The 26,123-nt window shown below is 38.0% G+C and overlaps 1 protein-coding gene across 2 annotated transcripts; it reads left to right on the top strand.

Annotated features, from left to right (window-relative positions):
* The first annotated feature begins 61 nt into the window (after window positions 1-61).
* Window positions 62-21,090, top strand: LOC127961586 (ubiquitin carboxyl-terminal hydrolase CYLD). Of its 2 annotated transcripts, XM_052560762.1 has the most exons (17): window positions 62-422; window positions 3,484-4,114; window positions 4,401-4,697; window positions 8,437-8,542; window positions 11,172-11,261; window positions 12,045-12,161; window positions 13,642-14,033; window positions 14,300-14,465; window positions 15,296-15,437; window positions 15,607-15,729; window positions 15,884-15,975; window positions 17,952-18,018; window positions 18,128-18,260; window positions 18,529-18,637; window positions 18,814-18,932; window positions 19,172-19,388; window positions 19,502-21,090. In XM_052560762.1, exons 2-17 carry the CDS (start codon window positions 3,623-3,625, stop codon window positions 19,684-19,686), a joined length of 2,847 nt encoding a protein of 948 aa, XP_052416722.1. In that variant the 5' UTR covers window positions 62-422; window positions 3,484-3,622; the 3' UTR covers window positions 19,687-21,090. The 2 variants fall into 2 exon arrangements, with proteins under 2 accessions (XP_052416722.1, XP_052416723.1); XM_052560763.1 differs by lacking the exon at window positions 12,045-12,161.
* Window positions 21,091-26,123: the final 5,033 nt, after the last annotated feature.

Genomic DNA, 26,123 nt, shown 5'->3' with positions numbered 1-26,123 from the left:
CCAATGAAAGATCTAGCTGTCGCTCATTGGCCAATAGGAGAGTACGTTTCCTTCCACTAATGTAGCACGTTTGGTTGAGCCGTCAGATACACACATTTACACACTGTAAATAATACTCACATCGATTTCAAATGAAACAACGGCCTCGGCTCTACCAATATTACCGGACTTATTCTTGTTTCCCCTCAAAGTCTCGCCGAGATTTTTTCCAGCGGATTTTAAAGTGCACGGAGGAGACGACTGTCTCCCCATTAACCGGTAGTAATGCGGAGTGTAGCCAGCGCTGGCTTCAGCTAAGACCATCCGACAATGTCACATAAACACCACCATCACTAGCAGCGCCACGAGATCTTCACTGGAATAATCTTTTTCCAAATGCCATCGAAGACAGACGGGTGAATACCGGGATATTTAAACGTCAGGTAAGTGCAGTCTGATCGGCTTGTGCTGATGTCACCTGTTTACCTTTACAGTCTGTCTCTGATACATGACCAGCTTTAGATCTGTTACTGTAACAGGACCATTGATTATACATGACAACACAGCGTTATCCAGCGATGACATTATATCTAAACCGAGCTCAAGGACTAAGAATAACCGCTAATTAGGAAGCTGTTAGTTTGCATCCTGTACCTGATCATTATCATTTAGTGTAAGGCCTGTCCATCTCTGCTGCATCGTCTTCACCCAGCAGTCACACTCACTGTTTAGAGAAAGTGCATAGCGCTGATGTGATGTTTACATTGATGTATTACATCATTAATTCAGTAATTGCACTTCTGTTCATATAGCTAATGTATTGGTATTACAGGTGGGTGTTCCCAGCTCTGCATGACTGTGTGTGTGTGTGTGTGTGTGTGTGTGTGTGTGTGTGTTGACATGGCATAAACTTCTCAGATCACTGTCTGTTGAGTATTAAAGGACGGATGATGTGGAGGGAAAAACAGTCAACATAAACCATGATGCTTGAAACTGGAGACACTCACAGTGATTTATTATTTTTCCAGAGCTGTGATCACGTTTTCTTAAGGTGGGGGGCGGGCTTTACATGCTTTACATGCTTTACATATCATGGACTTCACAGCTCACATTATTGACTTAAAATAAGAGGCGAACAAGTGCCATTGAGATGTATTGGAATGCTAACAGATTTCTTTGTCCAGGTATTATTGACCTCCTTGATCCTTTCGGGCTGAAATCAAATCAAGTAGGCTTTGCTTGACTTGAAACCCTTTGAATTGTTTGCCCAGATTCCCAATATTTACCAGATTACCCAATATTTTATGCCAGACAATGTGTGGATAGGATGAAGAGTTATATTTTTCAAAACCTTGCTGGCCTTTTTAGGATGGCCCAAATCTCTGCCAGACAACCTGAGCTGCTGGATTTTTCTTACATTTCAGACAAGAGATGACGTGCAATATCAGTAAAAGGTCATGCAGTAAAGCCTTCTCTGTCTCGTCTTGTATTCTCAATATTAGTCAGTATGCAGTAGTGGCATTTGTTCACCGTTATTGTGCATACAGGAAGCTCTGAGTGAGATTTAATTTGCTGCATGAATTCCCCTGCTGCTGGGGAAAAACCAAACAGAAACAGTCACACGGTCTGTGTGTTTATACAAGTGTGTTCAGCTGGTTAGTGTAGTTTCATGGTCATTGATGAAGTATGCCATTAAGCCTAGTCAGTGGCTGGCATGTGATGTTGCTTAGTGATAGTTCACCCATAAATGAAGTTCTTTAATCATTTACTAACCCCATGTTGTGTCAAAACTGCATGACTTACTTTCTTCCATAGAATACAAAAGAAGATATTTAAAAGATGCTGAAAACATACCTTACCTTACCATACCTTTCATTGAATGCACAAAAAACACAGAGACATCTTCAATATACATTTTTATGTGTTTTACAAATATTTATGTTACAGTTTGGAATGATTTGAGGGTAAACTGAGATTAACTGTTTTAAAATATGGTGTGTCAAATTGTTTGATGGGGGAAAAACAGCAGAGGTTTGGTGTAAAGTCTTGTGGTGTATAAGCGGTTGAGTGTCCTGTAGCAGTCTGTCACTTCACTCATGCATTGCTGTTAGGACAGCTTTGTGTTATTTAAGAACAGAACCACATTCAATGTGCTCTGAATGTGTGTGTGTGTTTCATTTTACACAAGTTCATTTCATTCATTTGCATAAATTACATTGAATATACTGTTTTTTTGTTATATTTTATATAAAAAAGAAAGAAATGGTGACAGTATTTAACAGTACTATTCTGATAGTTGTTGACATTTTTGATTTATTAATCTCATGTCACGTTTAGGCATATCTGCAGTAGTTGAGTCTGCATGCATCCTTGCACAGTGTCCCCAGCCATGGCCCTGCAGTTGCTAATTAGTATGGTAATACTATGGCAAATGCTAGTGGGTCATTGCTAGTTCTCAGAAGGGAAGCAGGAAGGATTGGTCAGAGCTGGTAATTTAAGGTGGCGATTGGGTACCAAATTCCCCTTAAAGCTAGTCAGTTCACTCGGCAGCCAGAATAGTAACACCCCCAGACAGCTAGCTATTTTCAGCCATTCAAGTACAGCTCCTGTTTATCGCCTTGAATTGGAAAAGATAAAATCTACATAACTGTTTGTCATCATTGCATATCAATATCTTATTTGAATTGTATTGAATCTTTCAAGAACAAAAAAATCTAGCTAATGCACATGCATTATCTAGTATAATTAAAGAGCCTATTATATTTTCTCTTATTGTGTAAGGCCAAGTTTAAATGCCCTTCCGAAGCCACAGACCAGAGTTAGTTGGAAGATGTATACCAGCTGGAGTAAACTTTCCCGGAAGTTTCCTTTGGCAAGCTGTTTCGAATTCCCCAAAGGGACTCAAAACAAACTTCGTTTTGGCCTGATTTTGTAAGAAATGACATCACACCAGTTAGTTCTCCAGTTTAGCTTCAAGCATATTTGATCCTTGACAGAAAATCAAAAAATCATAATCCACAAAATCTTCCACACTGGCGAGCTAACTTTTTTGTGTATGGGTTCGAGAGTCTCGCTTTTGTCTGTCATCTCCTTTGACATGAATTTGTGCAGCAGTACGAGCTATGAGCTATACACTGTCTTTTTCTTGTGTTTTATGTAATGATGACTGTCACACAGAATATATGTGCAATGCATCTATATGTGCACCTATTATGTTGGAGTGTCAACCAGATAGTTACTGGCACTAGATAATTATAATATATATATATTTTTTTATTTTTATATATATATATATTAATATCACAGTTTGGCTCAATACTGGTATATTGTGACCCCCTACTATTTTCACCATATTGTGGCTCAGGTTTTCTTTGTTACCGGCTGTGACAAAATCTTGAGCTAAAAGACACTAGACAAACAAAAACTAGACTAACTTTGTTCTTAAACTTTCATACTCTCTTTCTGTTTTTGTTTTTTAATTATTCCCTGTCTCTCTTTTTCCAGCTCTTTTTGTCAATTCAGTCCATCCATCCCATTGAAAAAGTCATGAAGGCTTCCTCTTCCTAGTCCCACTGACCCCTGATGACCCACTAACCTTTGACGTGTGTTCCTGTCATCTTCAACCCTCTCCTGCTATGCAGCCATGAGCTCTGCACTATGGAGCCAGGAAAAGCCAGCAGGCAGTTTCCGAGACGACTGGCACTTCTACATTGTGGTGATGGAGTGCACTGTGGAAAAGCCAGGTCAGAAGACTCTGCGCATCCCACGTGGCAGCCTTGGCCAGGCCTGCCAGGAGCGCAACAGCCTGGGTCGCACAATCCCCCCCAGCAAGGGTAAGCGCAGCTTACGCATCCTGGACCAGACTAATGTGGTGGTGAGCGTGGATGAACGGGACGTTATGGAGCTTGAGGAGAAGCTGGCGGAGCTGCTGTTCCCCATCACCAACTGCGAAGAGCGTTACAGCCTGCTGTGCAACAGAGCGCGTCTGGACAGGGCCCGTGACATCAACTGTGGAGCAAAAGTTCGAGTGCAGCTGAGGTCTGGTGACGAGCCTCTTCCAGGTGTGGTCCGCTTTAAAGGACCTTTGCTGCCTGACAGAGCGCTGAGTGGTATCTGGTTTGGTGTTGAATTACTGGTGAGGAAAACTCTTTGTCTTGTTTGACGTTGTTTGTCTGGTTTTGGGTTCACCTGGTCTTTGAGTGTGTGATCATTACAGAACAAAGCTGCGTTTGTCTCCGGGGCTGAGCTGGGATATTTGGACAAACATAATTTAAGCCTGTAGGCTGCTTGTGTGGGTGAAGGCTAGTCACAAATCCACCATCACATGTCTTTTGTTTATATGGCACAATGCGTGTTGTTATTTATGTGAGTTTTGATGTCTGTGTTGTGTATGTAATGTCCTTTTCTCTTTTGTATTTCAGGAGGAAGGCCGGGGTCAAGGTTTTACGGAGGGCTCTTATCAGGGTCAGCAGCTGTTTCGTTGTGAAGATGAATGCGGTGTCTTTGTTGCACTGGATAAACTTGAGCTCTGGGAAGATGAGGTGGAACGTGTGATGCTGGAGGATAATGACACGGAAGTGGAAGGCGAAGGAGCGCCACTGGAGATCAACTCTCGAGTGTTGGTGCAGACACGGGATGGCCCGGAACGGGGCACTGTTATTTTCTGTGATTTACTGCCTGGCAATGAGAGTCTTGGATACTACGTTGGTGTTGATATGGTAAATGAATTAGACGGTGGTGGTGAATAGCTGTTTTTAGCTGCAAGTTACAGTTGCATTCTCTGTATTAGGGCTGGGATAAACGATTATTTTTTAAACGATTAATCTAGCGATTATTTTTTTGATGCATCGATTAATCTAACGATTAATTTTTTCAAACCGATTCGATTTCGATTATCTCCCCATTAATTGACTACTAACAATTTATACATGTTGATTTACATACCTGAATGAAAAAAAACATTAATTCCTTAACATTGCAATATATGTTTATTGCTCTTAAAATTACAAAATAAAAGACTGACTAAGAATGCATTACTTTGACCTTGTTTAGAGATAGCATTCAATAAAACCTTGAAGCCTTGAAAACACATAGCTTACTGAAACAAGCTTACTGAACACATAGGGCCTAGTTTTCTGAAAAAAGTTCTTCTTTCAGATGAAAATAACAACAACTTGATGTCTAGCATTCAATAAAAAAGGTCACCCAAAATAATTGTTTAGAGCAATTGAAAGAATACAGTAACCAATGTAAACTTGAGGGATTTAAGCTAATACAGAGAGTGCTTTTCCAAAAAAAAAAAAAAAATTAACAGTGGGAGCCAGCAGCCTGTCATGGAGAAAAAAAAAATCTCAGAATGCTCCACGTGAAACTTTGACATTCCGCCCTTTTTCTATCGTGTCTGATGATTTTGGTTAATATGCACAAGGGAGAGAGAGAGAGAGCAAGACAGCGCTCGTGTAGTTTGGAGACTGTGAGTGCGCGAGCGCGCGTGAAACTTTGGTGTTTCGCCCTTTTTCTATCGTGTTTAATGATTTTGATTAATATGCACAAGGGAGAGAGAGAGCAAGAAGCACTCGTGTTGTTTGAAGACTGAGTGCGCGCACAGCCGAGGCTCTCTCTCGTACGCGCCCTGTCAGGCGCAGCACTCATTCTATTCTACATCACTCACCGATCAAATAAGGCTTTGACAGTCGGCAAAAAAAAGATAAATGCTGGATTGGTTATATAACGTTGGACAGAATGTTGATCCGGCCATTGCGTATATTCAGCGCACATAAGGTAAACGTTTTGCAAACGTTTTTTAGAGAAATAAAAACAGGTTGACGAATCGATGCGCATATTTTGCGTCGACGTATTTTTTGCTTACGTTGTCCCAGCCCTACTCTGTATGTTTAATATTACAATTTTCATGAAGCAATATCTTTCTTCAGACAATTCAGATATTGTAGGAAGTGCTATTTAAGTTGATGATTACGTTTATTATTCATAAATTATCAAGGATGCACAATATACAAATTCTGGCTGATTAGGTAAGACCTTTGTTCAATTTAGCAAGGCAACTACCACATTCAAGGCTCAGAAAGGTAGTTAGGACATTGTCCATGCCCTCCTAGAACGCCTTGTTTAAACACGCCCCCATATGTCTATGTCACTGTGTGGGAAGTTTTGCATAACACCACCCAAATGTTCATGCAAAGAAAGGAGTAACTTTGATTCTTGCTGTGGTATTGTTGCTCCCGCTGCCGCCTTGTCATAGAGGCACTGTGTGGTTCGTTGTGAAAGCGAAAATTCTTTGTTTGGTCTTCCAAAAGAGGATATGACTAGTAATCAGTGGTTAAGTTGTATTCACAACACTGTTCCAGAACAATTCAACCTAAATATAGGACTGTTGCCTGAACCTACAATGCTGGGTGTTCTGACTCGCAGCATGTAAGTATGTTTTCATATTTAAAGAATTTGCCATTGATGATTCAAACGCGAGTTTTGAGCAGTGTAGAGAGTATCGCTTGTTGTTTGTCGTTTCTCTGATCACAAATGTAGTCATGGTTTTATGTTTACGTGGCGCGATACGAAACGTAATGCATTAAAACACTGTATAAGTCATTATAATCAGTAATTATGTCCCCACTGGATGAAACAAATGGCTCGTTTGTAATGGGTTTTATTGGTTTTGTCTCATTGCACCGGGACACACCATCACAGTATGTTAAGGGGCGTAACATTTCCATCACACACTTGAGGTATTCGGCCAATCACAATTCACTGCATACCTGTCCAGTCAGAGCAAACCTTGCTTTCAGAACTATTAGCGTTGTAAAAATCTATGTGTTTCAGAAAGGCGGGGTATAGAGGACAAACAACGTTTTTTTTTTTTTAACCCTAAACCACATAAACACATTGCATTGCACCAAATACACAAAAATAATGTTCTTTTTAGCAACATTGTATGACCCCTTTAAGGATGTCCTTACTATGTTTCTGGGCCTTGAACATGGCAGTTCCATTGCTGTCTGTGGAGGGTCAGAAAGCTCTCGGATTTCTTAATTTGTGTTCTAAAGATGAATAAAGGTATTGCAGGTTTGGATGGACACAAGCATGAGTAATTCCTGACAGAATTACATTTTTTAAGTGAACTAAGCCTTTAATTCTCTGTTATTTTGTCTAAATAACATATTTTTGAGATTTGATAAAGATTACATTTAACAGTGTTATCAAATTATAAGCGTTTTTAAACATTAACTTGAAGTGATGGGACCAATATATTGTGCATCTCTTTAAAACACACTACCATTAGAATGTTTAGGGCATTAAGATTTTTAAACAAATACTACTTCTATTTAGAATGGGCATATTAAATTTATAATGACATTTATAGTCTTATGAATGATTTCTAAGATAAATGCTGTTCTTTTGAATTGATCAAAGAATCTCAAAGGGAGGGGGGCTAATTAGCATACTAGAATGATTTCTGAAGGATCATGTGACACTGACGAGTGTAATGGCAACTCATCACAGGAACAAATGACATTTTACATTACAATAGAAAATAGTTCAATCATAATATTTCCCAATATTACTTTTGCAGACTTTAAAAGCATTAAAATATCTTTCCAACCCCAAACTTTTGAATGGTAGTGTATGTCAAAATAGTTTGGATGTTCACCTCCACTGAGACCGATGTCAGCGAAGGACAGATGTAGAGACAGCTCAGTTTTCTCTGTGTGACCACCATAATGGCAAACTGCCAAATGCTCACACAAGACACAACCAGCACACGCCATTCCACTGTTCTCGTCTTTTCACCCTTTGTTTCTCTCTCTTCTGTTAAGCTGTCACTGCTCTCTCAGCAGAGCTCAGCTGGACTCGCTATCACTGACATCTAAATAGTGTAGATGTGGAAAAGTTTAGCTTTTGAAGAGTTTTACTTATTTTTCAGGACGGTACTTTACATTATTTTGCTCTTGGTCTTTTGAGTAATATAGATTAGACTTAAAATATATTTGGGTCTGTTTAGTAAGTCAATGCATGTATTATTATAACTGTAATGCACTAAGAAGGTTTGGTGAGTTTGGTTTGATTTGTTTGAACATACATAACATAGTACCTAGAAAAAAGGCTATACATTAGAATTAAATGTAGATTAAAAGACAACAGTAGAGATCTGGTATGTAAAGGCTGTGGGTTTAGAGTCCAGATACATCAGTCGCTCTGATGATAGTGTAGGTTGTGTAGTGTAGCCATTAGAGAATTACAGCTCTCAGTTAGTGAGACGGGTCCTGTCTGAGTCAACAAGAACACCGATGGAAGTTTCCATTAGGAAGCCAATAGAGACAGGCCAACCTTTGTTTGGCACGTGTTTATTTTGAGATGGAAATGACAGTGTTGTAGATGCTAACGTTTATGAGATGATCTAGGTCAGGTGCAGTAATAGGGTGCTGTACCTCTCGCCCTCAGGACAATCCAATTGGAGACTGGGATGGGATCATCGACGGCAAACAGCTGTGTAATTTTGCTAGCCTTGAACACACCCGTCTCGTCCCCTTCTGTGATGTGATGCCAGGTAAGGGCTCTCACTTCATACTTCTGTATTCTTTCAGATGAGGGTATTAGATCTTATTCTAAACTTTGCTTACGGCTAGTTTGAGCACCTCAGATTCAAAGTACAACAAGTATCTTGGTCATTACAAAAGTTAAAACATTGCGTTTTATAAAATATAAATGAATTAATATTTTGAATTTACAATTTTTTTTTTTAATTGTAAAAAAATTGCTTTTCTTTAGGGTGTTTAAGGATTGTTGATATTTCTTTGTTTTAGATTTCAAATCAGGGTGCAGGCTAAATATTTGTTGTTAGAAAGCAAAGGGCTGTAATGTTTGTGTCATGTTAAAACGCAGGAAACAAAAGCTCTTTTGTCTAATGGCCTTGTTTTTTTGTGAGTGGAGTGTGTGGAGCTCTCTTTGTTCCCTCTATTTATTGATTTGATTGTTTGTGTGCATGTGTATGTGTGTGGGCAAAACATGTTGTCTTGGTTAATATCTTAAAGCTAACACTCTTCCTTAGTTTATCTTTGAAACGAAAGGGATCTGTAAGTGCAGTCATCTAGGTGAAAAATGCTGCTTTGTCTGTGATGCTGTATGTGATATTACCAAACTTGTACAGTATTGTTCAAAATAATAGCAGTACAATGTGACTAACCAGAATAATCAAGGTTTTTCGTATATTTTTTTATTGCTACGTGGCAAACAAGTTACCAGTAGGTTCAGTAGATTGTCAGAAAACAAATGAGACCCAGCATTCATGATATGCACGCTCTTAAGGCTGTGCAATTGGGCAATTAGTTGAATTAGTTGAAAGGGGTGTGTTCAAAAAAATAGCAGTGTGGCATTCAATCACTGAGGTCATCAATTTTGTGAAGAAACAGGTGTGAATCAGGTGGCCCCTATTTAAGGATGAAGCCAACACTTGTTGAACATGCATTTGAAAGCTGAGGAAAATGGGTCGTTCAAGACATTGTTCAGAAGAACAGCGTACTTTGATTACAAAGTTGATTAGAGAGGGGAAAACCTATAAAGAGGTGCAAAAAATGATAGGCTGTTCAGCTAAAATGATCTCCAATGCCTTAAAATGGAGAGCAAAACCAGAGAGACGTGGAAGAAAACGGAAGACAACCATCAAAATGGATAGAAGAATAACCAGAATGGCAAAGATTCAGCCAATGATCACCTCCAGGATGATCAAAGACAGTCTGGAGTTACCTGTAAGTACTGTGACAGTTAGAAGACGTCTGTGTGAAGCTAATCTATTTTCAAGAATCCCCCGCAAAGTCCCTCTGTTAAAAAAAAGGCATGTGCAGAAGAGGTTACAATTTGCCAAAGAACACATCAACTGGCCTAAAGAGAAATGGAGGAACATTTTGTGGACTGATGAGAGTAAAATTGTTCTTTTTGGGTCCAAGGGCCACAGGCAGTTTGTGAGACGACCCCCAAACTCTGAATTCAAGCCACAGTACACAGTGAAGACAGTGAAGCATGGAGGTGCAAGCATCATGATATGGGCATGTTTCTCCTACTATGGTGTTGGGCCTATTTATCGCATACCAGGGATCATGGATCAGTTTGCATATGTTAAAATACTTGAAGAGGTCATGTTGCCCTATGCTGAAGAGGACATGCCCTTGAAATGGTTGTTTCAACAAGACAATGACCCAAAACACACTAGTAAACGGGCAAAGTCTTGGTTCCAAACCAACAAAATTAATGTTATGGAGTGGCCAGCCCAATCTCCAGACCTTAATCCAATTGAGAATTTGTGGGGTGATATCAAAAATGCTGTTTCTGAAGCAAAACCAAGAAATGTGAATGAATTGTGGAATGTTGTTAAAGAATCATGGAGTGGAATAACAGCTGAGAGGTGCCACAAGTTGGTTGACTCCATGCCACACAGATGTCAAGCAGTTTTAAAAAACTGTGGTCATACAACTAAATATTAGTTTAGTGATTCACAGGATTGCTAAATCCCAGGAAAAAAAAAATGTTTGTACAAAATAGTTTTGAGTTTGTACAGTAAAAGGTAGACACTGCTATTTTTTTGAACACACCCCTTTCAACTAATTGCCCAATTGCACAGCCTTAAGAGCGTGCATATCATGAATGCTGGGTCTCATTTGTTTTCTGAGAATCTACTGAACCTACTGGTAACTTGTTTGCCACGTAGCAATAAAAAATATACTAAAAACCTTGATTATTCTGGTTAGTCACATTGTACTGCTATTATTTTGAACAATACTGTATGTCAAAAGTATTAGTTTTTTTTTTTATAACCGTAAACGAATATATCAGGTTATATTTGTTAAATATTTTACCCCAAAATGTTTTACCTATTTCATAATTATAAAATAGTCCCTATTTAAAAAAAAAAAGAAAGAAAAAAAAAAAAGAAAAACACACAAAAAAACAATTTTGTTCTTTTTATTTGGAACGTACACCAAAGGATCAGATTAATATATTTTTAATGTTATTGGACAAATCCACACAATAAAATAACCTTGAAAATCTAATTTTAAGTAAAAAAAAAATAAAAATTGGAATGATCTTGTGGATTCTGAACAACGTGAGAAAAATTTGATTTTTTGTTTTTTGGCGAGCTATTTTCTTGTATTGAAAGTTGTCTGTCTTTATTTCGTTTGCAGAATACTCGATGCAGGATCAGAGGCTGCCCATCAGAAGCTGCAGGGCCGGCAGTGACAAACCTGGCAGCCAGAGCAAACCAAAGAGCAAAGGTATTATTCCTGTTATGTATTTAAACAGTTAATAGTGGTTGGCAATATGAGCAAACTTTTATATATGAGTAATTTAATTTCATCATATAGGTTTTTTTTTTTTTTTTTGGCTTCTGGAAGTCATTTTACAACACCAACATTTAGATACCAGTGGAGGTTCACTATTTCAATACTAGTGTAAAGACTACTCTAACCAATGTGAGAAAGATCTCAAGTAATTATAAAAAAAATAAAAAATAAAAATCAGCCAAGAAAAATGAGTGATTTTTTTCTCCTTTTGTTTGATTACCACTAACAGCATAGACAGGATCAGGTACTGTATATTAGTCTGATGATGCTTTCAAAGCTAATACAATTTACTTTATTTCAGACAGTTTGTGATTTTGAAAACTGCTATTTCAAAAGATTAGTTTTTTGTTTGAAACACAAAAGAAAGAAAGTAAGAAATAATTTTAAAGTACTGATGTACATGCTTTTAGGAAGAAGCACTCTCTCTCACACTCTTGTCTCTTGCTCTTACTGGCTCTAATGTCATTTGCTGCTCTTTTGCTCAAATTTGTAAATTTGCCCTAAATTCCGGTCTGATGCATCATGTGAAATCTTCACCAGACATGTGATTTCGGCTAGAATGCACACACAAATAAGTTGTTGACAATGTAATCCCACATATATTCCCTCTTCTTCTACCTTCCTATACACACACACACACACACACACACACACACACACACACTGTTTACTGTCTTCCTGTTTTCCTATCTTCCTATCGTGACTGTTATTCAGGGTTAGGCCTGCAGCCTGGCAGCAGGAGCAAGTCTGAGTTTTATTATACTCTGAATGGCAGCTCGGTTGATCACCCTGCTCAGTCCAAAGCCAAAGGCACATGGTACATAGATGAAGGTAATCAATAATCAATACAGATGGACAGACTGGGAAACTCTAATAATAAACATCTTAACAGCAAGGTGCCTTTCTGCTAATATTCAGCCTAGAATTAGACCACACTTAACTTAAGTTACCTTTACTAGTCTTGGAAAGAAAAAGTCACGTGTTAATCAATGCCTTTGAATGCATCAGTGGGGATTTGAAAAGGCAACTTGGTGCTGAGATCTTTTATCGGGAGTCCGGTTCACTGTGACATCATAGCATGACATCATTGATCAGAAAGTCTCAGGTGTCATTCTGAATTTTCTGTGCTACAGTCATTTGTGTTTGAATTTTAGGTTCAGTTTTCAACTAAATGTAGTTATAAGGCAATAAGAAATAAATTAGAATAAATAATTGAGAAATTTATTTACTCAGGTCAGTTATTTTCTATTTTTTCTTAATCTTTATTTTGATTATTATTATTATTTTTTTTTAGAAAACTTAATTAATTTGCATCACATATAATGCTTATTATTTATAGCCAGTTTTATGCCATTTCACAAATCCTGCATAAATATACATAGATATTTAATATAAATCCACTGACCCATTGTGTAATTGTGTCTGTTTGAATGTTTGTATTTGGCACTGAACACACTGGGAGACTGTATTCCTTAAATATTGCTTTCATCTGTGTAATTATTTCATATTTCATGTCACTCTTTACTAACGTGCACTATTGGGGAATGTTCCAGGGGCGGTCTGTGATTGGTTAAGGGGTTTATAATTGTGTTTGTGGCATGTGCTGCTTTCATTCTCTTTCACCAGACTGTCATTCTTCCAGTGGTGACTTTTGTTTTTTTTTCTGTAGTCCAGTGTTTCTCCAGTATCTTCATATTTCATGTGTTGGTGTGTGCTTCAGTGAGGAGAAAATAGCCAGCACTAATCAGCTTTGAAAGGATGTCATATTTTGGCATAGTTAAAGTATACACTACTGTTCAAAAGTTTGAGTCAGCAAGTGTTTTTTTTTTTTTGTTTTTTTTTCGCAAAAATGCATTAAATTGATCAAACGTGACAGTGCATGCACACACACACACACACACACACACACTTTGAACTTTCTATTCATCAAATAATGCAAATAATTAAAAATTGATATTTTACCCACTGTCAGCGTATATTAAGAAATGTTATTTGAGCATTACATCAGCATTATTCTTACTTCTGAAGGATAATGTTACACTAGAAAACTGTTCTTAAATTAAATTAATATAGCAGTTTTACTGTATTAACTATCATAAGAAGCTCACCAAAAAAAATGTAAAAAGAACCCCAAACTTTTGAACTGCAGTTTAGCAGTATATGAATGTAAATATTATTAATGACAGATGACAGATGTTAATAGGATGTCATCTGATCAGTTTATATTCCTGGTCCTCCACACTGATGCAACATCTGGTTATCCTGACCTCTTGGTACAGCCTCTTATTTCTTTGTCTTTGTTTCTTGATAGTCGGCGAAGACCCGGCCAAATCCCTGACAGACACGCCCCCAGACCTCAACCCAAGCTCGTCCCCTTCTCGAGCTCCGCCCACAACCTCCTTGCTGTCCAATGATAACAAGTTCCACTCCCTGCCCTTCAGCTTGAGCCACAAAGTTGGCTCCAGTGGGAGCATGAGCCACGGCCCTCTCTCCCTGTCCGCGGGCTCAGTGATGGGGGAGCAGCAAGAGGTCCTGCCACCTGTTACCACTCCTGTCCAGAGGCCTCCCTCACCACCACAAGGCCAGCCAGGGTTAGAGGTCGGGTCATTGGTGGAGGTCAAAGAGAACCCACCGCTTTGCGGGGTCATCCGCTGGGTTGGTTTACCTCCAGGACTACAAGAGCCACTAGCTGGACTGGAGCTGGTCAGTAGATTTATGTCTGTTTGTCAGCAACTATATTGTAAGTTATAGGCACCAAATCGACATATACGTATGATTTCTGATGATAATTAAGCTTTGCCCTCACAGAGATATAATGTATAAACATTGAAAAAACATTTTCTCTCTCTCTCTCCATATATATTTATATAACATTACTGTTTTACTATGTTTTTGATCAAATAAATGGATCTTTGAGCATAAGAGACATCTTTCAAATTGAAAAAAAAAAATATTTTGGGTTTGTTTAGGAGGAGGAGTGTGTGGGCTGCACTGATGGAACGTTTAAAGGGATTCGTTATTTCACGTGTCCACCGAAGAAAGCTCTGTTTGTCAAACTGAAGTGCTGTAGACCTGACTCACGATTCCCATCCTTACATCATTCACCCAACCCCATAGAACGATGCAACTCCATAGGTAAGAAATACACTTTAATTGTCAGCCCATGTCCCTATGATCATGATATCTTACAGTAATCCAGATTCAGGGGTATGTAATGCTCATGTCCAGTGCTATTCAAGCTTTATAAATAGCATTTGCTACATAATTTTATCTAAAAATAATTTAAAAATCTAAATGGACTCAGATAATTTAGGAGCAAAAACTGCAGTTACATTAACACACTAAAGCCCTTGGAATACTTCATTTTCTGTGTTCTGCTCTGTCTAGTGCATAATTGAAAGCACAAACCCTGTAAAACTATACTCCATTGACCCTGAATGTGGATATATGCGTTCTGCTTGTACAATGTGCTTTGAGCGCTGAGATCACTAGTACATACTGATGATGTGATTTAAGCACCACACACACAAAAAAAAATAATAATAAATAAATCGGGCTCCACATGGACATTGTGTGCAGACAACAGCAGATTATTCTGACAAAATTTACATCACATAGACTGTACATGAGCTGGAGTGCATGAGCAATGCCAGTATGACAGAGCAGTTTGACTTACATTTTGCAGAGATGAGAATAGGAAGTGATTCTGCCATACTAGCATTATGTGAACTTGTACAATAAACAAATCTTGTGGCTATATGTTGAAAAAAGCATGTTTTCATCATTTATATTTTTATAAACTGATAGTCAAAGTTTGTTTTGTGTAGGATTCATTAACATTTGCACTGTAGATCCTGCAGTAGATCTTAACTTGCTCATGTCAGAACACAATTTATAAAACCTCTGAGCACTGAAGTTCACATTGTAATTAATCTATATATGACTAACCTGTTTTTTTTTTTCAGCTTTTGGGGGTTACCTAAGCGAAGTAGTTAATGAGAACACTCCTCCTCGGACAGAAAATGACGGTTTAGAGGTGATGGTGGGGAAAAAGAAAGGAATACAAGGGCATTACAATTCCTGCTATCTGGACTCTACTCTGTTCTGGTGAATACACACACACACACAAAGTGTTTAATTTCTCTGTATCTCGATGATATCTACACTGAGAGTTTAAAGTAGGAATGACTTTACACATTACATTTGTTTGACACTACTGCAGTGAATTTGCATTAAATATAATTTATGTAAAATCCTGTCTCTTTCTGCATGTCAGTCTTTTCTCCTTTAGTTCTGTGTTGGATACGGTGCTCCTGAGGCCAAGATCTAAAACTGATGTAGAATATTACAAAGAGACACAAGACTTACTTCGCACAGAAATAGTCAACCCACTTCGAATGTGAGTGGCATACAGTTTATTACTGCATGTTATTTGGCTCATAGAACTTGTAAACATTCTACATTTAAGATTCAGCCAAATATTCCCCTTTACTCATTCTGTGTGACAGACCTGGTTGTGATCTTTTATTAATCTGTGTGTGTGAATTTGTTAGACATGGCTACGTGTGCGCCACTAAAATCATGAAACTCAGGAGGATATTGGAGAAAGTGGAGGCAGCGTCAGGATTCACTTCAGAAGAGAAAGGTCAGAAAATAAATCTATTGATGAAGAAATACTGCCCTCTAGAGATGCAAAAAGAAACTCTTATGCACTTGTTTTATTCAGCTTTTGAGATATTTTCATGGTGAGTGTTTGTAATATTGAGGAAAAACACAAATGGTTGGAGCATTCATTATTAGATGTACGCCTTTCTGATTTTTACAGGAAATGTTTATACTGTACTGTATTGCTGGGAAACAATACTTTCCTTTCAAAATGTTAAAAAGTAATGTTTTCAGCTACACAGTATGACCGAAAAATAATTATGTCAGACCTGTTGTAATGTTATTATGTGATTACACGCTCTCTCCTCAAAAACTTTTATTATGATACCAAATAGTTTGGGAGTGTTTTTTTTCAATTACTTAATAGAAGCTTATAAGGATCTTTTATCTTGAGTACATCCTGGTTAAAATTGTGCTACCATACTGAAACCCAGGTGGCACCTAATATGTCCACTTTGTGCTTTTCTAAAGTTATCACACACAGTCCTGATATGACACTGAGAACATTCCAATCTTAATAAAAGAATAATAGTTTTACACTTTTATACTTTTATAATAAGGCTCCTAATTTATTGCACTCTAAATTGAATTGCAAATAAAAAAATATATATATATATACATAAACCTGATCTAGAGTGCCAAAAATGTATTAAATGCATAATATTTACTTTAGAGTAAGTTTATATTACCGTAGACAAAGTTATCATGGTAACACTTTATTTTAAGGTGTCCTTGTTGAACGTTATATGCACTTACTATTATAATAACAATAAATTGTGTATAATTACATGTAAGCAACCCTAAGACAAACCCTAATCCTATCCTTAACCATATAGTCAGTACATGTAGTTTATTAATGTTACTCAATACTTAAATGTATAATTACACTGGGACAAGGAAACCTTAAGATAAATTGTAACTGTTAGCATATTATGGCCCCACTTTATTTATTGTTTTGTACTTATTTATAGTTGCTTTAATGTCTGTGTACTAACATTTAAATTAGTAAATTGATATGGTGCACTTATTATGTGCATACATATTTTTACTTTGTACTTATAATAATAAATAGTCTCGGCCTCAGACGTTATGCCCACTGACTGAACGTCTGACGCATATGGGACACAAAAGTGGAAACACTTCAGGAATGTCGAAGTCGTCGTCGGATTGGTTCAATTCTACAGGATTTCGGCGAGACGTATGTGTCGCGTTCTTTAACGTTCTGCCTTGGAACAAAGATACCGTGGCGCCAAACCCCCTCATGAAAGAAGAGAGCCGCCCTGTTTACATCTGTCACGAATGCTTATCATGATCAAATAAACACAGGGTTTTCAAAAGTATGTGAAATATTTAAAGTTCGTGGCATAGAATTTTTTACACACCCGTTTGTTATTGTGGTGACATCTCCACGCCTCGAAACGTGATGATGAATGAAACAAACTGTGATTGGTTGTTTGACATGTCGGTCAAACGGCCTCATGGGCAGGCGTTAGCCAATGAAAGCTGCCATGAATTCCAGACCTTTGGCTGTCAGTCTGAAGGTCTGACTACGTGAGACTAAATAATAAAAAACTGGAAATATTACGCTGTTAATTACTCCGTAATTACACTATTAAACCCCCTTTAACCCATGCCAGTAAATATGTCCCTAACCTTACTGTACATGTATCAAAAATACATTGTACAATTTTTTGCCTTAAGTAAATACATGTTAAAGGCACCTAACATAACGTGGGACCTCGTGACTAGGTACTATATGTTCAACACCAAAAAAATATATATAAAAAAAAACACACACACACACACTTTCAGGATGATCTGCATTTCAACTACAAATAATTGCAAGATGAATTGTAATAAACTGATTTATTGCCACAATACAAATATCTAAATGTGTTACAGTATATCAGAGCTTCTGTGTTGAGAGACATAGTAAGGTGTTCTCTTTCTGTTTAGATCCTGAGGAGTTCCTCAACATCCTTTTTCATCACATCCTGAGAGTTGATCCTCTTCTCAAACTTCGGTGCGTCTCTGACACCCTTTAAATCCCAGCACTCTTGGGAACTCCACAAAGCTGTTATTAAAAAGTGCTGTTTTTGTCTTTGTCAAAAACATGGTTGTATTATTTGCAGGTCTGCAGGACAGAAGGTTCAGGACTGTTACTTCTATCAAATCTTTATGGATAAGAACGATAAAGTGTTGGTGCCAACCAGCCAGCAACTTCTGGAGTGGTCCTTCATCAACAGTGATCTCAAATTTGCAGAGGTATGTACAACAGAGTATGTTCTGGATCTTAACAACATAATTAGAGGAGAGGCAACTTAGACTTCCATGTTGTATTGTTCTTTACATATTCTTTTATTTTCCTGTGAAAAATAAACATCTTAAATGTCTTTACTGTCAATTTTGATTCATTTAACGTATAAAAAATAAATAAATAAAAGAGAATTAAGATGCATTTAGATGTTTGTTATTGTGGTGTAAGGACAAATGAAAGGCACTGTCATGTTCTTGTCTGTTTGTTTCTGTCCAGGCCCCTTCTTGCCTTATAATTCAGATGCCTCGCTTTGGGAAGGACTTTAAGATGTTTAATAAGATCTTCCCTTCTCTGGAGCTTGACATCACGGATCTATTAGATGACAGTGAGTCAGTTCAATAACTGATTTGATTTGTGCTGTCATTAGAATACCATTGCACATACCAAAATGATATATCTGGGTTTGAGATAAAGAACTAATATTATTGGAATATGCATCATTCTGGCTGTACTCTGTTTTCTGTGTTTAAAGGAAAATGATACAACTAACGTTTTTGTCAGCTCCTAGAGAATGTCGAATTTGCGGTGGCTTAGCTCTTTATGAATGCAGAGAGTGCTACGAAGATTGTGACATCACACCAGGAAAGATCAAGCAGTTCTGCGAAAAGTGCAATACACAGGTAGGACACAAGACCCAAACATGTTTTTCTTCCAGCTCTGAGAAAATGCACTTATCTTTAGCTGCAGTACCTTGCATATCCACTAGATGGATACATTTCCAAACGAATAATGCTCAAACACACTTGTCTATAGCATTTCCTTTCTGTGCATGAATATACTTTAATGTGCATATTTATGTGTACATGTTTATTTTCTATATATCTGTCCTTGCATATGTGGTAATTTCCTGGACCTTTAGGTACATCTGCACCCACGGCGTAAGTCTCATCGATATGTTAAGTTATCTATACCGAAAGAGCTGCAGGAGTGTGTTTGGAGACAGGGATCTTACCCTCACCAGCAGATGGAGCTGTTTGCCGTGCTCTGCATTGAGACGAGCCACTATGTTGCCTTTGTCAAATATGGATCTGCAGACTCGGCCTGGCTGTTCTTTGATAGTATGGCTGACCGCGACGGTACAGAGCACTTTCTATTTGATTTCATTTCAATATAATCTATCCTATATCATTTTAATAAAGTCTCACCTCTTGAGTTTTCTTGAATAAATTGCCTCTGTTTTTGGTGGCAGGCGGTCAGAACGGGTTTAACATCCCACAGGTGTCCCCGTGCCCTGAAGTAGGGGCCTACTTGAAGATGACCCCAGAGGAGCTCCACGCACTGGACCCCAAGAACATCCAGGGCTATGCACGCAGACTTCTCTGTGACGCCTATATGTGCATGTACCAGAGTCCCACCATGAGCCTCTATAAATAGAGAGGGAGAAATAAAGAAGGATGGAAAGGTAGGAAAGGGAATGGCTGAGAAGGAGAGAGATGAGGGAACGAGGGAACAGAGGAAAGAGGCTGTGGTGAAGAGGAAAAAAGTGCCCAGGAAAATGCACTCCCACGTCCGGCTGCCTCATCCTCTGTTCTGCATCTCTCTGTACATACCGCAGGGTTAATACAGTCATGAGAGCGGAGGCGAGATCAAGAGAACGAACGAAAAAGCCTATTTGCACTGTGTGAGAGCATATGTGTTTGTGTGTGTTTATTGAAGTGTCGTTGTCGTTTTCTCTGATTTGTGTCGTCTTGGGCTCAGCTCAAACTCTCGAGTGTTCGGAGCGGTGTTTGGCACAGGGAGAATTCGCTATCTTTCCAGCCCTCGCAGACGCTCACTCACTCACCTGATGGCTTCACATTCGCCACCTCCCGCCAGAACTGACCCCTCCAAACAACAATTCTACCCCTGTAAATGAAGCCTTGGATGACTGACCAAAACTGGATGTTTCCCTTCTGTGAATTCTTCCATTCGTCATCAACCCATCTCAATGCACTGCAGCGTCCAGCATTAATTCTAGTTGAGATGCACTGTGTGTAGTCCCTGTTTTTGCCTTTATATTTTGCTGTGAAGTCTTTGTCAGGTGTGTTCATATACAGCAGAGCCCTTGACTGCCATGCACTGGTCCCAGATCAAGACAGAAGAAGGAGATGATTAAGCACACTTTTTTGTTTTTTGGACATGACGAATAATATAATTGAGCTTTTTCTTGTTAAAAAAAAAGGTTTTATTATAATTTGGTGTTTATAAGTGTGGAAATTATTATATTATTTTAAATACTGCAAAAAAATACTAGCAGCTTCCAAGACCATGCTCTCAAAATCATAAATTAGTGGTAAATTGCTTATTACAGATACGAGTCAATTTTGCAAATATTATGATTATATGAAATTCCAAAAGTTACTGTTTTGCAGTCAAGGACATGTTCCTGTTATAAAGAACTAATTCCAGTTCCTGTTTGTAAATGCCATGCTCTGGTTAGAGGCTGAATGGGCAGAAGCTGTTTGACGCTAAACTGCTGTGCTGTTGGCTAATTTGCTGTAACACTGTTCATGGAGATACTGGATTGATGATGTACTGTGCACATTTTTGCTATGGGTTATCGGATTGTTTACATGGCCTGGTTTAAACTGAAGGGTTATGGAAAGAAACATGCATTGGGATTGTTTTTAATCTCTGCTGATGTAACCGTACACTATGGGAGAGATTCTCCGTGGGCGGCTGTAATGGGAGAAAGGATGACGACTGGTGTACTTGTGTAAAATGAAGCCAGGTGGACTTTATTATCTCTGTGCTGTTCTCTTAAATGTTAACTAAATTAAAACGCCATTTTGAAAAAAGCTTTTGTGGTAATGGCTGCACTGATTTTGTTTGATCATTTGGGATTGTTTGTTAAAATGTGTGTAGTTGTTTTTTTTTTAAATAGAAGTGAAGACAAGCAAGAGGAAGGAGTGCGGTTTCTGTGTGTGTGAAGTGAATATTTACCTTGAAAAGTTGACAGATGTGCCACCAAGGTGTGAGAATCTCTGTCTTCGCATGTCACTGAGATGTGTGCAGCATTTGTGCTTTGATGCCAGCAGTGTTTTCATCTGCCATGGGAGTGTGTGTGTGTGTGTGTGTTTGTAGACGGTCTTCGGCAGGCAGACGGGCGAGGTGTGTTTGGATGTCCGTTGCCTTTGAGTGTTTGTGTGGGGATTTGTCAACTGCCAGCGGTGCTGCTTTCACCTGTCACCTGTGTGGATCTCATTAACATGGTGTCACGACCAGGGCATGATGTGGTCTCAGACGCAAACACAAGCTGGACAGATGGGGCTGATCTGTAGCGAAGGCTCAGCAGATGGAGACACAGACGCGCACACACACACACACACACACACACACACCACATCAAGTCTCCACCCCTGATGACCTCATATGTTCACAGCCATCACATGTTCAGTTGGACCAGTAGATTTAGTGATATAAATCGCACTATATGAATCTTTCATTGTTAAGTTCTTTGCACACTGAGAACAAAATTCTCATCCGAAATGTTCGAACGTTAAAAAATAATTGCGACCTCATGTTGTTACACACTGCCTCTGAAACTTTCGTCCATCATAATAATAAATTTTTCTGCGTTTTCACATCAGTAGCAAGCATTTTGAAAGGAAAAGCTTAGACAAATAAAAATAAATAAATCAAAGAAAAACCGCATACTATTATTTAAGATGTTTAGTGTGTAAGGTCCTTAACAGTCTTGATTTTACAAATAAGTTTTGAGTAAAATTGTGGCTTCAGGATTTGGTTTATTGTTAGTTGTTAGTTATAATAATACTCTCACTACTAAAATAAATACAAGTAATCTTTAAGAAGGACACAAAAGTGCTAACAAATTTCCCAAATCTTTGATTGTCCACTACACATTTGGATACTGGTAATAGGTCTGTTAGTGCTTCATAAATCATTGGTGACACTTTACGACAGGGTCTCATTTGCAAACATTAATTCATGCGTTATCTAACATGAACAGTGAACAACATATGCATGCAACTTGTATTAAACTTTGTTATTAGTGTTAATTAACAAAAGTCACAAAAAAAAAAAAAAAGTTAGTAAATGTTAAGTTTAATAAATGTTGTATAAGTATTGTCTATTGTTAGTCCATGCACTGTACGCAAACTTTTTTCGAAGTTCTAAATAAAACAATAAAAAGAATACCATTTCAATGTTTCCACTTCAAAATTTCATTTGTGTTGTTTTGTAAGTATTTGTGAAATTCACCAGCTATTTCTTATTGAAAATTGTTTCTAGATCATCTTTGTTTTAATTTTTTTTTTTACCTAATGTTAACAAATAAAACCTTTTTGTAAAGTGTTACTAAATCGTGTTTCTCCCAAATAAAAATGTATATACTCCACTTTGAGTGAAAAGCACCACTGCCTCTTAGCCTTGTCATCTTGTTCACTTCAAGCCTGTGAACTGCACAATTGTCATCACAACAGCTGGCACACAATGCTCTCGTGTAGCTTTATACTGTGGCATATGCCTGTTGTGCCACGTGCTAATTTAGCCTGCGCTGGCGCTACCTGACCAGATGGAGAACAGTATTGTCATTCTCACCATTAGAGTATAGCCTTGGGGTTAATGTTAGATAAAGCATATGGATTCCTTTTCTGTCGACTTTGATTCTGATAAGCGTAAGATCTGCTGTTGTCAGAGGTTTACCTGATGAGGGTTCAGGAATGTAAGGATTAGTTTTGTGTGTGCTTTCTCTATGTGGATGGATCGTCCATGCACTGTACACTCACTAAAAAAGATTTTTGCCTCTTGTTCAATTTACTTAATAAGCTAACGGAACACAGTTCTTGAACATTTTATCAGCTCAGTTTCACTCTGTGCAATCCACCTAAATTCATAAATTAGAAGTTTACTTAATCTGTTTATGTCTGGATGGCCCGAGGATTTATGGTTCCCAGCATGCTTTGCATGAGACTAGATGGGCAAAGAAAATGTTGAAATGAAGTTCTATTTTATGTGTTTTTCGAGCATGATGAAAAAGGGTGAAGCCGGTGGTTGCCAAAATGCTGAAAAGTGGCACTTGTGCCTGGGTTGAGAATGCTAGCTCGTGACTGTGGTATACATAGCTTTGCTAAATGAGAAATTGGACTCTATAAACAAGAGCTTCCACCTTTCCACTGCCACTTTTGGTGCAGTTCAGTGTATGGGAAATCTGAGGAAATTAAGCACAAAATGAGATCTTGTGTTCCACAACAGGACAAAGCAAGAATTTAAAAACTCTGGAATTCATTATTAAAAAGTTATGTTTGACTATAATTTCATGTCTTAAAAAAAAGTTTAAGGATAAAGTAAGATAAAGTAGAGTCTTACATTGAAAATGAATGAAAATAGCCTTAAGAACACTGTATGTAATTACGCATCTCTCACAGGTTGACAAAACTCATTGTGTTGGGTCAGGCCTGGGTCTTGTTTTCCATAGTGAGTGCACATGTCTATAATCTGTGCACTCAGAATGGAAATATACAAACACTGGCTGTGATTTGACACTTGTTTTCTGATTCACCCTGTCAAATTCTTTACCTATACTGCTAGTTAGTTGAAATTCACTCCTTGAGCTGTTTCTTCTCACGTTCCCAAGGGAAAACATCCACAGTGAGAGAGAGAGAGAGAGTAAATGTTTAACCCTACTCAGACAACAGGAAAACAGTGATTTCCAGCAGTAAAGATGAAAGGGATTCTCAAGACAGAGCAATTTAAAGCCAATCAGTACTAACCCAATATAAACCCAGAGAATCACTTTAACTTTATCCTAATAGCAGCTTTTATTGGCTGTCTTCAAAGCTCAAAAACTGGAGCAGGTAATGCAGGAATGATGAATGATGATAACATTAACAATTCTTATTCACCCTTCTTTAAACGATCTCTTTGATTAAGTTTCGTCTTGAGCTCTTAATGATCATCTTGATGCCTGTGATCAAACTTAGATCAAACTTGATCTGTATGTCATTTTAGTTGTAAAACACAGTCTTCACTAATCAAAGGGGAATTTATAAAGGTTTACGAACACCAAAAGGTGTGAGAGATAGGAGAAAAATACACATTGTGCGCTTTTCGTTTAATGCATTTGGGTGTGTATCAGTGTGTTCATTAATGAGCTGTGTAGCAGACGCTGCTGTTGGCTCTGAAGAACAGGTGCTGCAGAGCTATGCGACATGCCTGTGTAAAATATTTAACCTCATAACAGGCAGCACACGCATACACACACAGTGGCATGTGTAAGGTGCTAAAAGCAGTTAGCATCCTTGTGTGACTTGTGGCAGGACTGGTGTGTCTGACTGCACACCTGCACACCCTTCATTCCCTCTTCTCTCCTTTCGTCTGTCTCTAACACTGCATTATTTACAGGTACTTACTAGGACACAAGGAAGTCGTATGTGATATTTTCCAGTTCGAGCTGCTAGCTTTTTATTTTGATAGATTTCATACAGCCAAAAGTTTGGGATTACCATCGTTTTTTTTTTTTATTTGTGTTTTTAAGAAATCAATACCTTTATTCAGGAAGGATGCATTAAACTGACAAAATGAACATTTTCTATTTATCAAAGGACCCTGAAAAATGTGTTGTGGTTTCCACAAATATATTAATCAGCATTCATAAAAAAAATAAAAATAAACAATAAAAAATAACAATTATGATAAAGAAATTTTATCATATTAGATTGATTTTTGAGAATGAATGTGGCACTAAATACTTAGTGATATATATACAATGCTGTAAAAAAAAGTTATTGCCCCCTTCCCACATTTTTTTATTTATTTTTTTATTTTATGCATATTTGTCACACAGTATATAACATTACACAAAGATAAACTAATTAAAGACAAAATGCAGTTTTGAAATAATTATTTCATTTATTAAGGGAAAAAAAGTGTCCAAACCTGCCAGGCCCTACAGTATGTGAAAAAGGAAATCTAATAACTGGTTGTGCCACACTTTTCAGCAGCAACTGCAATCAAGCGTTTGCGATAACTGGCAATGAGTATTTTCAAATCGCTGTGTAGGAATTTTGTCCCACTCTTCTTTGCAGAATTGTTTTAACTCAGCCACATTGGAGGTTTTTTTTTTTAGCATAAATGGACTGTTTAAGGTCATGCCACAGCATTTCAATTGGATTAAAGTCCAGATTTTCACTTGATCGTTCCAAAACCTTAATTTTGTTTTTCTTGAGCCATTCAGAGGTGGACTTGCTGGTGTGTTTGAGCTTGAGGACACAAACTGACGGCCTTCTCCATCGGGATTTTCTGATAGAGTGCAGAATTCATGGTTTCATCAGTTATGGCAAGTCATCCAGTTCCTGAAGCTTCAAAGCAGCCCCAGCCCAATTTCGACTTTTGCCTCATCAGTCCACAGAATATTTGCCCAAAAGTCTTCGGGATAATCAAGATTTTTTTTTTTGCCAAATGTTGAGACGAGACTTTGTTCTTTTTGGTCAGCAGTGGCTTTTGCCTTGGAACTCTTCCATGGATGCCATTTTTGCCCAGTCTCTTTCTTATTGTTGAATCATGAACAATGACCTTAATTGAGGCAAGTAAAGCCTGCAGTTCTTTAGATGTTGTTCTGGGTTCTTTCATGACCTCCTGGATGAGTTGTCACTCTTGGAGTAATTTTGGTAGGCCAGACACTCCTGGAAAAGTTCACCACTGTTCCAAGTTTTATCCATTTGTGAATAATGTCTTTGACCGTGGTTCGCTGGAGTCCCAAAGCCATAGAAATGGCTTCATAACCCTTTCCAGACTGATGCATGTCAACTGTTGTGTTTCTCATCTGTTCTTGAATTTCTTTAGATCATGACATGATGTGTTGCTCTTTAAGC

Source organism: Carassius gibelio, chromosome B7, assembly GCF_023724105.1.
Source record: "Carassius gibelio isolate Cgi1373 ecotype wild population from Czech Republic chromosome B7, carGib1.2-hapl.c, whole genome shotgun sequence".
Classification (NCBI taxonomy): domain Eukaryota; kingdom Metazoa; phylum Chordata; class Actinopteri; order Cypriniformes; family Cyprinidae; genus Carassius; species Carassius gibelio.
Note: the sequence above shows the minus strand (reverse complement) of the source record. Positions and strands in the feature narration are given on the sequence as shown.